Source organism: Manacus candei, unplaced genomic scaffold, assembly GCF_025592945.1.
Source record: "Manacus candei isolate 608988 ecotype Guabito, Panama unplaced genomic scaffold, ASM2559294v1 h1tg000148l, whole genome shotgun sequence".
In the NCBI taxonomy this organism is placed as follows: domain Eukaryota; kingdom Metazoa; phylum Chordata; class Aves; order Passeriformes; family Pipridae; genus Manacus; species Manacus candei.
In genome coordinates, this window is record NW_026138196.1 from 940,616 (window position 1) to 955,385 (window position 14,770).

Here is a 14,770-nt window from a genome sequence, read left to right on the forward strand (position 1 = left end):
GAGTTGGTTGTTATTTTTGCCCCCTCCCCTCCCTCAGCCTGGAAGCTGCCGCTCCATGGCTCCAGCTGCACCCAAAATAAGACAAAACTGCAGCAGAAACCCCTCTAGAGATGCAGGAGATGCAGAAGCAGCACCTCCCTGCCCCAGGTAGCAGGATAGAGCAGGGCCATTCCTCCAGGAAGCTGCTGAGGTGACAGAGCTCGGGTGTGAGAATCGAGTGAGAAGCCACAGGTCAGGAGGCAACACAGGGCAGGAGGTGCTGACCATAATATTTTATCTATTCCACAGCATGTTCCATGGCCATGCCCTCCTGGGGGAATCTGGCCACGTTCTTCAGGCCTTCAGGAACCCCCTTTCTTCCCTCAGCATGGAGCAGGTGAAGAAGGACACCGGAATGGGGCTCCCTGGCACCTCACTGCCGGGCCAGCCTGGGCCCCGGACACGCACTCAGGTTGCACAGGAAGGTTTGGCAGCAGTAGGAGGTGTAGGAAGCCAGGCCCAGGCTGAAGTTGTGGTGTGGGCAGGTCTCAGAGCACTTCTTGGTGATCCTCTTCCACAGAGACAAAAAGCCTTGGCCGAGGGAGGGAGGGAGAGAGCGGGGTCAGTGACGAGAGTTTGGGGAGTTCTCCTCCAGCTTTCACAGGAGGGAGATGGATTAATGGGTCCCACTGTTCCCCCATGAGACCCACCCCAGTCCCACCACAGCCCAACAATTGTTGGTGACCCCCACACAAGGCATTCAATGTCCTTGCTGGGCACTTCCCAGTGTGAACCCTCGTGTCCAAGGTGTAGGGTGGGATCCGTGAGACAACGTTCATCCCTGGATTGGAAACACATTCCCAGGCTTCTCTGCCTGAAGGAAATAATTCTGTTCTCCTCTCTATCTGCCTTGTGTCAGAAATAGTGTGACCTGCAGGACCAGGGAAGGGATCCTTCCCCTCTCCTGGCGCTGGTGAGGCCACACCTCAAATCCTGGGATCAGTTTTGGGCGCCTCATGACAATAAGGACATTGAGGGGCTGGAGAGTGTCCAGAGAAGGGAATGGAGCTGGGGAAGGGGCTGGAGCAGCTGAGGCAGCTGGGGGGGCTCATCCTGGAGAAAAGGAGGCTCAGGGGGGACCTTTTTGCTCTCTCCAACTCCCTGACAGGAGGGGGGAGCCAGGGGAGGTCGGGCTCTGCTCCCAGGGAACAAGGGACAATGCCCAGGGCAGTGGTGGACTCACCATCCCTGGAAGTGTTCAAAAAATGTGTGGATTTGACATTTGAGGACGTGGTTTAGTGGTGAACATAGTGGTGGTGCACTGATGGTTGGATTTGATGACCTTAGAGGTCTTTTCCAGCTTTAACAATTCCCTGATTCTCCATCTCTCTAGACCTTCTCATCCACCCCCACTACTCGTTTTTTTCCATCTCCTTGTCTAACCAAGGTTCAAATTTACTTATTCTTTCTCTGAAGGATCCTTCCCCTTCTCCCACTGTCCCCCTGCCTTTCATGCAGGAATGAAACAAAGGACAATCTCAGTGTGGTGGGGAGGAGCATTTCAAACCTTCAGCACTGCCAGGCTGGGCCACCAAGGACTCCACTTCCCAGTGACTCCTCCACCCATCCATCACCACAGGGCAACCATGACAAATCCAGCCCAAACCCCACATCCCATTCCCGAGTCCCCAGGAGGGGACACACAACCAGCACCTACCAATCCCTACAGAGGCCACATTGGTCACACAGTACTCGTCCTTCTCCGAGCACTTCTCGGCCTTCAGGCAGCTCCAGTTGCTTTGTTCCCAGTTGCAGGTGTAGCAATACAGGGCATTGGCTGCAGGAGGGGACACAAGACATGGAAGGTGGAGGAAAAAATCATCAGAAAATCAGAGAAGGAGTTGTCCCTCTGTATTTGACACTGATGAGGCCACACCTCAAATCCTGGAATCGGTTTTAGGCCCCTCAGGACAAGAAAGACATTGAGGGGCTGGAGCGTGTCCAGGGAAGGGAAATGGAGCTGGGAAGGGGCTGGAGCAGCTGAGGGAGCTGGAGGGGCTCATCCTGGAGAAAAGGAGGCTCAGGGGGGACCTTCTGGATCTCTGCAACTCCCTGACAAGAGGGGGAGCTGGTTGGGCTCTGCTCCCAGGGAACAAGGGACAGGAGAGGAAACAGCCTCAAGGTGCACCAGGAGAGGTTCAGTTTGGACATCAGGATGAATTTCTTCATGGAAAGGGTTGTCAGACACTGGAAGGGGCTGCCCAGAGAGGTTTGGAGTCCCCATCCCTGAAGGTGTCCAAGGAAGGCCTGGACATAGCACTCAGTGCCCTGGGCTGGGGGACAAGGTGGGGATGGGTCACAGGCTGGACTTGATGACCTTGGAGGTCTTTTCCAACCTGAAGGATTTTGGGATTCTGTGAAATGCCACCAGCCCTGGCAGCAAAAATTATCACCTTCTTTTCCCTGAGTCTCAAATACATGAGGTGCAGGTCTGATGGGAGGGATGGAGCTCAAAGACCCAATCCACTCTTCCATCCCCACACTGGAATATTTGCACCAACACGTGGGTCAGGGACACACATCTGTGCACACACCCACCATGTCCTACCCTGCACTCCAAATAACACCCCAAAGGGCCAGGGGGCTCAAAATAACACAACAATCATAGAATCATGGCATGGTTTGGGTTGCAAGGGACCTGAAAGATCATCCAGTTCCAACCTGCCATGGGCAAGGACACCTTCCACTAGCCCAGGTCGCTCCAAGCCCCATCCAAGCTGGCCTTGGACACTTCCAGGGATGGGGCAGCCCCAGCTTCTCTGGGCAACCTGTGCCAGGGCCTCCCCTCCCTGCCAGGGAAGAATTTCTTCCCAATATCTAAACTAAATTTCCCTCCTTCAGTTTGATGGGGCAAGGACACTGAGTTTGATGTGATGCCTGGAGCAGGGAAGGGCAGGAACTGCTGGAGGATCTACAACGGTGTCCCAAGGCCTGGGGTCACCCTTTCTAGTTCTGGAGATCATTAGGCTGCAGCCTAATTAGGCAGAAAGCCTAAGACAGATGAAGAGCATTAATTGGGACCTCCACAGCCTAAAGAAGTCAGGCTCCCATGCCCTCGTCCTTCGGTGGGACGTCAATACCCTCAAAAATACACCCAATACCTGGATTAAGGAAAAAAGAAGGGGAGGAGAAGGGCTTTTAACTCTTTGCTGGGAGAACTCAGCCCTAAAACACGTGCAATGTAACACTTCATTTTTCCTGCCTGGATTATCCAGCATGGATTAGCCCAGTCTTCATTTTGGCACCGAGGACAAACTCTCTGTCTCCCAGGCCTTGTTAACGCTTGGAAATCTGTCAGAACCTCTATTCTGGTGAGTGAACAAAGCTAAATAGCAGAAAGGTATTCTTAGGCCACAATGAGACAGAAATAACTATTCCAAGGAATTCTTTCTCTGCACCAGACAACGTGGCAGAATTCCAAGCGCTGGCAAGCCCCGTCCCTCTTTACAAAGTGAGGATAAGATTTAATTCTCTCTGGTTGCTGGATTGTCTGGTCTAGAGAGGACATAAGATCCCATTCCTTAAAAGGGCTTTGATTTAATTTACCACCACACTGTGAAATAAAATGAATCATCTACAGCACAAATAAGATGCAAAAACCAAATATCCCACCATAAAGCTGCTTAACCCTTTCAGTCCATGACTTCTCCTTAACCCCCAACTTTTTCCCGAAAATCTCTGAAATCAGGGAGCTTTCCGGGTCTCCGAGATGGGTAGGAAGAGCTGCACAAGGCCAGATGTTGTAGGTGTGGCCCTATCCAGCTGCTGCTTCCAGAGTGGGAACCAACTGTTCAGAGTTGCTGTCGTGTCATGTCGTCTTCATCAAGATTTAGAAACGACCACAATCTTGCACCACCTCAACAGGCAAACTCCCGGCAAAGTCTCTTAGAGGCAGAGCAGTGGCAACTGCTTCCTTTTTTTTTTTTTTGTCTTGTTTCCATAAAAATCCCATAAAAAAATCCATAAAAACCCTTGACGGGGAAATTTCCAGGCGGAAAATCTGCGCCTTCTGCCCGAGATGACGAATGATAAAACCCAAAGAGGAGCCCCATGTCCTTCAGCTGCTGCAACACAAGAGTTGAGGCTGAACCTCTCCCATGGATAGGAATGTCCCTGCCTCTAAACCACTCCAGGATATTTTATCCGGGAGCCAAGGGTGTCACCTCACCTGGAGCCGCGCAGAGGATCAAAGCCAGCACCGCAAGGAGAGAGCCCTTCATCTTCTCCCCGTCGTCTCCCCAGCCCAGGAAAAACACCCTCACCTGGGGACAGGATATATATCTTCCCTGCCTTTGAGCTGGCTGATGATGAAGACAGCGATTTGGAAACAGTGGGCAGGGATCACGAGCTGGGTGAGAGGCCAGGAATGCACGTGGGTTGTTTTCTCACCTCCAGGCTGAGAGGAGTGAAAGCCCCACGGGAATTCGCCCCATTTGTTGGATTTAATGCTTTAATTTACCCTTGGTCAGGCTGGAAGTGCTGCTGGTGCACCAAGTGGGGGTTTTGTTCTGCTTGGCTCCATCTGATCTGTGGTTGGAGAGTTCAGTGAAGGTAAACACTCAAAGGAAAAGGGCATAAATTAAGGGCTTCGTCCCGGTGGATTTATGCCAAGGGCGTTTCCAGGGTTTAGACCTGGAGAAGTCTCAATATCTACAGTCAGGTTAAACTCATTTTAGATTATTACCCATTTATGGTGACAATCTAAACAAGAAATGTCTTACAATGCCTTCTTTGCCTCTAAAAGCTGCTAGTTACCTACAAAGTCCTAAATCATAGAATCACAGGATGGGTTGGAAGAGACATTGAAGACCATCTTGTTTCATCCCTCTGCCGTGGGCAGGGACACCTTCCATTAGACCACCTCAAATCCCCGCCCAACCTGGCCTTGAACACTTCCAGCAAGAGTTCAAAATATCTTTGTGCCCCTTCTCTACATGGAGCATCCAATTCCAAGCCCTGCCAGATCCCAGCCAGACCTGATGTTCTCAGCCTTGAGGACTTCTCCGCAGGATTATGGTTTAGGTGGAGCTGGAGCTGAGAACTTCACCCATTCCAGGGCTTCCCTTTGCCTGCCTGTCCCACTTCTGCTTCCAAGGAAAGAGTTCTCAGGAGGTTTAGTGCTGGATATCAGATTCATCTCCGTGAATCACCAACTCATCAAGCCACCGAGGAGCAGGGAGGGTGAAGCAGGAGGAGCCCCTTGGAGAGAAGCCACTTGTGCAATCAGGTGTCTGCTCATCCCTTTCCTCCTCCACCCTGCAAGGAAAGGGAACAGAGACCCACTGCAACTCCCAGCCTGGCATTTAGAAGATGGAGAAGCAGAAGGAGAAGAGGCAGAGGACTCCAAAAACAGGTGGAAGAAAGATTAGATGGACGAGGGTGAGGGTTAAATGATTGGGGGCAACATTAGTCTCTTGTCAGGAGATAAATCAGATGAGCAAGAGCTCCTCAAGGAGCTCATCCAAGGTATTTAGAACATCTATGGGATCAATCATTGCCCATCACAGTGAAGGCATGGCCAGAGGAAGTTCAAGGAGACACCAAACCCAGAGCAGATTCCTCTTCAAGGAGAAAAACATGTGGAAGAAGGATTGGATGGATGAGGTGAGGGTTTAATGATTGGGACCAACATTGGTTTCTTGGCAGGAGATAAATCACATGAGCAAGAATTCCTCAAGGAGGGGTGATGCTCATCCAAAACATTTGGAACATCTGGTAGGACCAATCATTGCAACTCTCAGACTGGGATTTAGAAGATGGACAAGCAGAAGAAGAAGAGAGAGAGGCTCCAAAAACATGTGGAAGATTAGATGGGTTGAGCTGAGGGTTAAATATTTGGGGGCCAGCATCAGTTTCTTGGCAGGAGATAAATCAGATGAGCAAGAGCTCCTCAAGGAGAGGTGATGCTCATCCAAGGTATTTAGAACATTTATGGGATCCATCATTGCCCATCACAGTGAAGGCATGGCCAGAGGAGGCTCAAGGAGACCCCAAACCCAGAGCAGCTTCCTTTTCAAGGAGAAAAACGTGTGGAAGAAAGATTAGATGGACAAGGTGAGGTTTTAATGATTGGGGGCAACATTGGTTTCTTGGCAGGAGATAAATCACATGAGCAAGAATTCCTCAAGGAGGGGTGATGCTCATCCAAAACATTTGGAACATCTGGTGGGACCAATCATTGCAACTCCCAGACTGGGATTTAGAAGATGGACAAGCAGAAGAAGAAGAGAGAGAGGCTCCAAAAACATGTGGAAGATTAGATGGATGAGCTGAGGGTTAAATATTTGGGCGCCAGCATCAGTTTCTTGGCAGGAGATAAATCAGATGAGCAAGAGCTCCTCAAGGAGGGGTGATGCTCATCCAAGGTATTTAGACCATCTGGCAGGACCAGTCACTGCCCATCACAGAGAAGGCATGGCCAGAGGAAGTTCAAGGAGACCCCAAACCTCAGAGCAGCTTCTTTTTCAAGGGGAAAAAAAAAAAAGTGGGGGGTTATTGCACTGAGCATTTTTTGGGGTGGATTCACAGCTATTTTTGAGGTTTCTGCCCCCGATGTTGAACCACCAGCTCTGCTGACGTCAAACAAGATCAACAGGATGGTGAAGTCAGCCCTGATAACCCCAAGAGCTCCAACCATTCCTCTCCGATGGCCAGACACGTGGGTGTGGGGAGGAGAAGCCACAGCTCTTGCCCAAGAGATGGAATGCTGCCAGGCTCAGGACCGGGATGCCAGTGGGAATAGGGAGGGAATGCCAATGGGAATACCAGGGGAGGTGTGTCACTGCTCCCAGATGTCACAAGGTAGTGACCCAAGAGCAGGACCTGTTCCAGGGAATAGGGGCTGACCAATGTGATTCATCTGGCAGGGATGAGTCTGGAAGTCAGCCTGGGAAGCCAAGGCTCCATGTCTTGTGGCAGTGGGAGCATCCTGGAAAAGCTCTGTGCTGATAAAGCAGGGTTTGATCTGGTTTGATCTAAATTGGACTGTTTTTTGATGGGAAAAATGGAAAAATAATTGTGTTACTCTTCAGGAGTGGTTGTGGACGACTCATCCATGCAAGTGTCCAAGGCCAGCTTGGATGGGGCTTGGAGCAAACTGGGATAGTGGAAGGTGTCCCTGCCCATGGCAGGGGTTGGATGGGGCTTGGAGCAAGCTGGGATAGTGGAAGGTGTCCCTGCCCATGGCAGGGGGTGGAACGGGATGATCCCGAAGTTCCCTTGCAGTTAAATCCTTTCTGTGATTAACAAGGTTTGTTCCCTCGATTCCAAGGACTGGTGGCACAAACATATCCCGGAGAGGAATGACCAGCTCCAGGGATTCAGATCTGCTCCTCAGGGATAGCAGGGCCATGGGAAGTGCTCCAGCACGGCTCTGCTGGCAGGAGGGGTTGGATGGACAAGTGGGATGGTGGACAAAGGTCCAAAATTGGCCACTTGGTATTTTAGGGGTTATGGAGCTGTAAATTTGGGATAGTTATTTGGGAAGTTCCCATCCCAGGCTCGGGTATGTGTGAGGCAGGTGGGAGGGTGGCAGTGCCATGGCTGGAATTTCCTTGGAGGTACACGGGACACTGAGGGTGGTGGTGCCACCTCAGGTGGCACAACTGGAGTATGGAAGGCAGTGCCTGGCTGGGAAAGGGCAGGGAGCTGGAAAAATGTGTGCCAGGATCTGGGATAACGAGGCAGAAACGAGGCTGGAAATGAAATATATCCAATATAAATAAATATATATGTGCAAGATATAAATATAAATTATATATATATAGTGTAATTATAAATATGTCCAATGAGATGGAAATTAAATATATCTAATATAAATAAATATATATCCAATAAATAAGTATAAATTATATATAATACATGTAATATATATTACTATATATATTATATATATATTAATATATATAATTGTAAATAGAAATCTATCCAATGAGCTGGAAATTAAATATATCCAATATAGATAAATATATATCCAACATATAAATATTAATTATATATATGAAATATATAATTGTAAATATAACTATATCCAATGAGCTGGAAATTAAATATATCCAATATAAATAAATATCCCTCCAATATATAGGTTATGTAATATATATTATATCATTATAATTAAAAATGTAAATATGCATATATCAATCGACCTGGAAGTTAAATATATCTAATACATAAATATAAATTATATATAGTATATATTATATAATTATAATAATAAATATATCTAATGAGCTGGAAATTAAATATATCCAATATAAAAACATATATATACACCCAATATATAAATATACATTATATAATATACATTATATCATTATCATTATAAATATAAAAAATATATCCAATGAGCATCAAGGAAGGACAGGAACATCTGGGCTTGGTCTCATGGGATCTCTTCCTCTTCTTTTGGGATTTCTCCCTTTTCTTTTGGGACCTCTCCCTTTTCTTTTGGGATCTCTCCCTTTTCTTTTGGGATCTCTCCCTTTTCTTTGCCCTGATGTTTTTAACTACTGGGCTTCCCTGTGGTCACCTCACTCCTTAGGTGACACCTCAGAAGGTTCCCACATAACTCCATCTCTCCCAATCCACGTGTCCCTGTTTCCCACCCGATTTCCACCACACCAGGAGCTGCAGGATGAAATTGGTTCCACGATGGCACCACCAGGGATTTTCCAGCCCTAAATAAAACCCTTTGGAACAACTGCAGAATTTAACCCTGTCTGGGTCATTTTGGGCAGGTTTGGTGGGAGGAAGAGGCTGAGCCAACACAGAACCCTCCTCCTTCTCCTGCTTCTCCCATTTTTTGGCAGGGAAAACACACTTTGGAGCACTCCAGGGAGGAGAAGAGGTGGCTCTGTGTGTTGAGCAGCTCCTGGGGGAGTTCAAGCTCCAGCTTTTCCCTTCCTTGGGTCTGGTGACAGTGGATGAAGGATGATTTTTTTTCCTTCTTTTTCTCTATCTTTCCCCTTCTCTGCAGGGATTTACCACAACACAAGTCTCGTTCTTCGTATCCTTCACGGTTGTCACCTCCCCAAAATCAGGACAGCATAGTGAGGGGTCACCCCCACCCCTCTGCCACAGATCTGTCATCTCAGACTCTCACAGGTGTCCCACGCTCAGCTGCCAGGAAGCCAAGAGGAATTTGGAGCCGATCCCACCCCTGGATTTGCTGCAAACTAACCCAGGTTTCGACCCTTTCCGTGTCAAACCATCGAAGAACTCGGTCCCTGGGGCTGCTCCTGCTGATCTCCCGCACATTCCCCATTCCAGGTGCTTCCAGTGGGAGTCATAGAATCATGGAATCAGCTGGGTTGGAAGGGACCTCTGAGATCATCAAGTCCAACCCTTGATCCAACCCCGCTGTGGTTCCCAGAACATGGCACTGATGCCACATCCAGTCTCATCTTACAAACCTCCAGGGACAGAGAATCCACCACTTCCCTGGGCAGCCCATTCCAATGGCTGATTATCCCCTCTGGAAAGAAATTCTTTCTAGTATCCAATCTAAACCTCCCCTGGCACAGCTGAAGACCGAGCCCTCTTGTCTTGCTGAGAGTTGCCTGGGAAAAGAGCCCGACCCCCACCTGGCTACAACCTCCTGTCAGGGAGTTGCAGAGAGTGAGGAGGTCTCCCCTGAGCCTCCTCTTCTCCAGGCTGAACAGTCCCAGCTCCCTCAGCCTCTCCTCATGGGAATTGTGCTCCAGTCCCTTCCCCAGCCTCGTTGCTCTTCTTTGGACCTGCTCCAGCCCCTCCATGTCCTTCCTGAACTGAGAGGCCCAGAACTGGACACAGCACTTGAGGTGTGGCCTCACCAGTGCTGAGTCCAGGGGAAGAATCACTTCCTTGGACCTGTTGGCCACACTGTTCCTGAGCCAGGCCAGGATCCATTGGCCTTCTTGCCCACCTGGGCACACTCTGGCTCCTGTTCAGCTTCTTGTCAATCCAAACTCCCAGGTCCCTTCCTGCCTGGCTGCTCTCCAGCCACTCTGTCCCAGCCCGTGGGGCTACCGGGGGTTGTTGTGGCCAAAGTGCAGGACCCAGCACTTGGCCTTGTTGAACCTCATCCCACTGGAATCAGCTCAACTCTCCAACCTATCCAGGTCCCTCTGCAGAGCCCTCCTGCCTTCCAGCAGATCAACACTCTCCCCCAGCTTAGTGTCATCTGCAAATTTGCTGATGGTTCACTTGATCCCCTCATCCAGATCATCAATAAAGACATTAAACAGAACTGGGCCCAGCACTGATCCCTGGGGACACCACTGGTGACCGGATCCCAACTGGATGCAGCCCTGTTCCCCACCACTCTCTGGGCCTGGCCCTCCAGCCAGTTCCTAACCCAGGACAGGGTGCCCCTGTGGGGAAGAGACACTCCAGGTCAGGATCCAAGCATGGGTCAGATCACACCAAGGTGTTGAAATCCTCCTGAGAACCTGCCCTTTGGCTTCCTCTTTTCAAGCAGAGCAGGGAAATGGTGCCCCAGAGCCATCCCAGACCTCTGGTTAGGAGGATTCCCTGATTTCAGGGTGTCTCTGGAACTCCTGGATTGCCCAAATCCCAGCTGGGTCTGGATTAAGTCAGATAAAGGATTATACCTGTAATTATACATTAATGGGTGTATCCAAGTGGTGAGAAGCTCCAGAGGATGTCACCACATCCAGAGGATGTTTCCAGCTGCCCTGGGGCTGGAATGACACCACAGAGGATCTCTCCCGGCGCCAGTTATGTCCATATCCATAACACATGGAAAATCCATGCCCAGCCCCACAACTGCCCCCATTGTTTCATTCTTCCCACTCTTTTGACCTGACTATCCCTGAAAATCCCATCTCTGCTTTCCAATCGGGATTTTGGATTCATCCTTCTTATTTTAGAGGGAGAGAAATCCTTTCATGGAGAGTCACCAGTTGACTCCACGGCCAGGAAGTGTCCTGAGGTGTTTTGTTTCCTGATATTCCTTCCCCATGATCTTATCAAGACCAAACTAGAACAATACCATTAGAAATCCAAACACATTATTTTTCCAGGCTTTTTTTTTCCTGTAAGGTTTCAGGAATCTCTGCCTGCCTGAAACACTGAGGGACACATTCAGATCTAGGGCTGGATTGGATCCTCCTCCTACAAATCCACCTCAATTTGTATTTCCATGAACAACCTGTTCCAAACCCTGCTGTGAGTCAGCTCTCCATAAAAAAAAAAAAGAGAATAAATAACAAACATTTTGGAATTATTTTATCTGGATGCTGAGGGAATGTTAGGATGAGACACTGGGAAGAAATTCTTCCCTGGGAGGGTGGTGAAGTGCTGGAATAGAAATCCCAGAGAAGCTGTGGCTGCTCCATCCCTGGAAGTGTCCAAGGCCAGGTTGGAGCATTCTGGGATAGTGGAAGGTTATATATTCAATATAAATAAATATGTGTATATATATCCAACACAGAAGTATAAATTATGTATTATATATATTATATAATTGTAATTATAAATATATCCAGTGAGCTGGAAATTAAATATATCCAATATAAACATATATATCCAATACATAAATATAAACTATATATAACATATATAAACATAAACATAAACAAAAATATAAATATATCCAGTGAGCTGGAAATTAAATATATCCAGTATAAATATATACATCTCCAATACATAAATATAAATTATATATAACATATATTACATAAATATAAATATATCCAGTGAACTGGAAATTAAATATTTCCAATATAAATATATATATACCTCCAATACATAAACATAAATTATGTATAACATATATTACATAAATATAAATATATCCAGTGAGCTGGAAATTAAATATATCCAATATAAATATATATATATCCACTACATAAATATAAATTATATACAACATATATTACATAAATATAGATATAAATATATCCAGTGAGCTGGAAATTAAATCTGTCCCGTGGCAGAGGGTTGGAATTCCATGATCTTTAGGATCCCTTCCAACCCAAACCATTCTGTGATGCTGGGAAGAGCACAAAGGTTGTCCAGGGAGCTCCTCACACCTTTTCCACAGAGAGAAAAACTTATTTATCTCGTTTTCTTCTCAGCTTTCCCTCATCCTTGGGAATTCCAGCTCTTGGGATCATTTTCAGGCCCATTGTGGGAGAGAAGAGTCCAGAACCCAAAGCACATAAAAATGGGTAGACCTGGAAAATTGTTGTTCTGGTGGAAGCAAAATTGTGTTTATGAATCTTGTCTCTTTTTTTTTTAACTGATTTTTTAACTGATTTTAACTGATTTTTTTAACTGATTTTAACTGATTTTTTTAACTGATTTTAACTGATTTTTTTAACTGATTTTAACTGATTTTTTTAACTGATTTTAACTGATTTTTTTAACTGATTTTAACTGATTTTTTTAACTGATTTTAACTGATTTTAACTGCTCTGCAGCCCTTTGTTACATCTCAATTTACCCCAGGCCGTGATTTTCCATGTGTCAGGTGCTCCTTTTTTCCCTGTTTATTATCCCTAAACCCAGGCCAGTTCAGCTCCAGCTCTTCAATTCTCCAGCTGAGTGAACAATTTCCAGCCAAGGGATCTCCAGTTCCATCCCAAGCCCCATCCCATCACCCCATCCCTCCCTCCTCTGTGCCACATCCCACATCTCCACTCCTCTTCTCTCTGTCCTTGGCTCAGAGTGACAAATATCTCATTTTGCAGGGAATTATGGTTTGGTTTTTGCTGTTTCTATAAATCTACGGCCCCTCAACACAAAGATGCCCAAAAGTCCAGCAGATGAACCAGAACCACTCGATTAATTCAAAAAATTGCTCTTCCCACTCAGCCAAGATTAAAAAAAATAAACCCTCAGGCAGCTCAAGAGGAGCTCACTCAGAGCCAATCCAACCAGGTTCAATCCAGATGTTTTACAAACTTGGGAGAAAGTTGAGGGTCCATCAAAATCCCAGGATGATTTGGAAGGGACCTTAAAAACCATCTCATTCCATAGGCAGGAATACCTCCTGCTATCCCAGGTTACTCCAACCTGGCCTTGGACAATTCCAGGGATGGGGCAGCCACAGCTTTGCTGGGAATTCCATTCCAGCCCCTCAACACCCTCCCAGCCAAGAATTCCTTCCCAATATCCCATCTAACCCTCTGGCACTGGGAAGCCATTCCCTGGGTCCTGTCCCTCCATCCCTTGTCCCAAATCCCTCTCCAGCTCTCCTGGAGCTCCTTTAGGCCCTGGAAGGAGCTCTCAGGTCTCCCTGGAGCCTTCCCTTCTCCAGGTTGGACATTCCCAGCTCTCCCAGCCTGGCTCCAGAGCTGAGGGGCTCCAGCCTTTGGAGCATCTCCATGGCCTCCTCTGGACCTGCTCCAGCAGCTCCACATCCTTCTTATTCTGGGAAACCCCAGAGCTGGATCCTGTGCTACAAATGGGATTTTTGGGAAAAAGAATTACCCCGAAGACAACATCCAATTAAAGCAGCACAGGATAAAAAACAACCCTGTCTTGGACTTTCAAAAGGGAAAAACTGGACCAAGTTCTTCCCTGTTCTATTTTTGGAATTAAATCTCTCAGTTTTGTCACTTTTGTGTTGTTATTTTGTTTTTCACCCAGCACACAGGAAGGGACTCCGAGGATGACCCAGCACAGCCCTTGTGGAAGTTCTTTGAAAGGTGATAATAGAAAGAAAAATAATAAAGAAGAAGGAAATAAAAGGAAAATGGAACTAAATCATGGCTGTGTGATTCTGTATAGGATCCCATGGGAGAAGGAGGAGAAGGCCAATTAAAAAAAACAGGATTCTGAAAAGTTCCTGGGCAGGGAAGAGTGGTCAGAACTTCTGGGTCCAGTTCACATCCCCTCACCTCCTTCAAATCCCCCCTCAGCCCCTTCAAATGTCCCCTCATCCCTTCAAATGTCACCTCACTCCCCTCAAATGTCCCCTCACCCCTTTGAATCTCCCCTCACCCCCTTCAAATGTCACCTCACCCCTCTCAAATGTCCCCTCATCCCTTCAAATGTTCCCTCACCACCCTCAAATGTCCCCTCACCACCCTCAAATGTCCCCTCATTCCCTTCAAATCTCCCCCAAAACCCTTCAAATCTCCCCCAAACCCCTTCAACTCTTCCCCAAAACCCTTCAAATCTACCCCCAAGCAACAGATTTTCTTCTTCAGGGCACCTAAGTTCCTGCCAGGCCTCTTTTTGACAGAAATCCTTCTGAATAAAGAACTGGAGACAATGTGGGATTCAAGGATGCTCAGGAGAGGGGTGGAGGGGGAGATTTAACCCCTTCAGGATCTCCCTCCAACCCAAGTGTTGCTTCCAGCACCAGGAATGAACTCTGGGAAGTCAGGATCTGTTCCTGCCTGGGGGACCCCCAAGGATGAACCAGGAGCACTAATTAAAACTGTTGAAGATAATTACCACCCCATTCCGGCCCACTTGGGCAAACCAAGCCTTGAGGGGTTAAAGAGTCCACTCAAAGCTTGAGAAATAGGTGGGAGAGATGACACAGAACAGCTTTAAAACCCAAACAAAAACCCCAAATCCATGAGCTCATTCGGCTCTAAGTGACCTCTGGGGTGGGATGAGAGACTTCCTTGTCTCTCCCACCTTGGCAGGAAAATCTCCTGCCCTGTTGGCAAGGGAGAGGCACCCCGAGTGCCACCACCCAGCTGGAATCACAGCATTTTTTTGGGAAGGCATCAGCTGTCTGCCTCCTGCACCACGGGGCAATCCCTGGGAA

General features: G+C 47.6%; 1 protein-coding gene across 1 annotated transcript; it reads right to left on the reverse strand.

Annotated features, from left to right (window-relative positions):
• Positions 1–412: 412 nt before the first annotated feature.
• On the reverse strand, positions 413–4,259 carry LOC127462981 (lymphocyte antigen 6E-like). The gene is made up of 3 exons (XM_051771919.1): positions 4,208–4,259; positions 1,697–1,816; positions 413–570 (listed from the first exon to the last, which is right to left on the reverse strand). The coding sequence occupies exons 1-3, from the start codon at positions 4,257–4,259 to the stop codon at positions 413–415; spliced, it is 330 nt and encodes a 109-aa protein (XP_051627879.1).
• Positions 4,260–14,770: the final 10,511 nt, after the last annotated feature.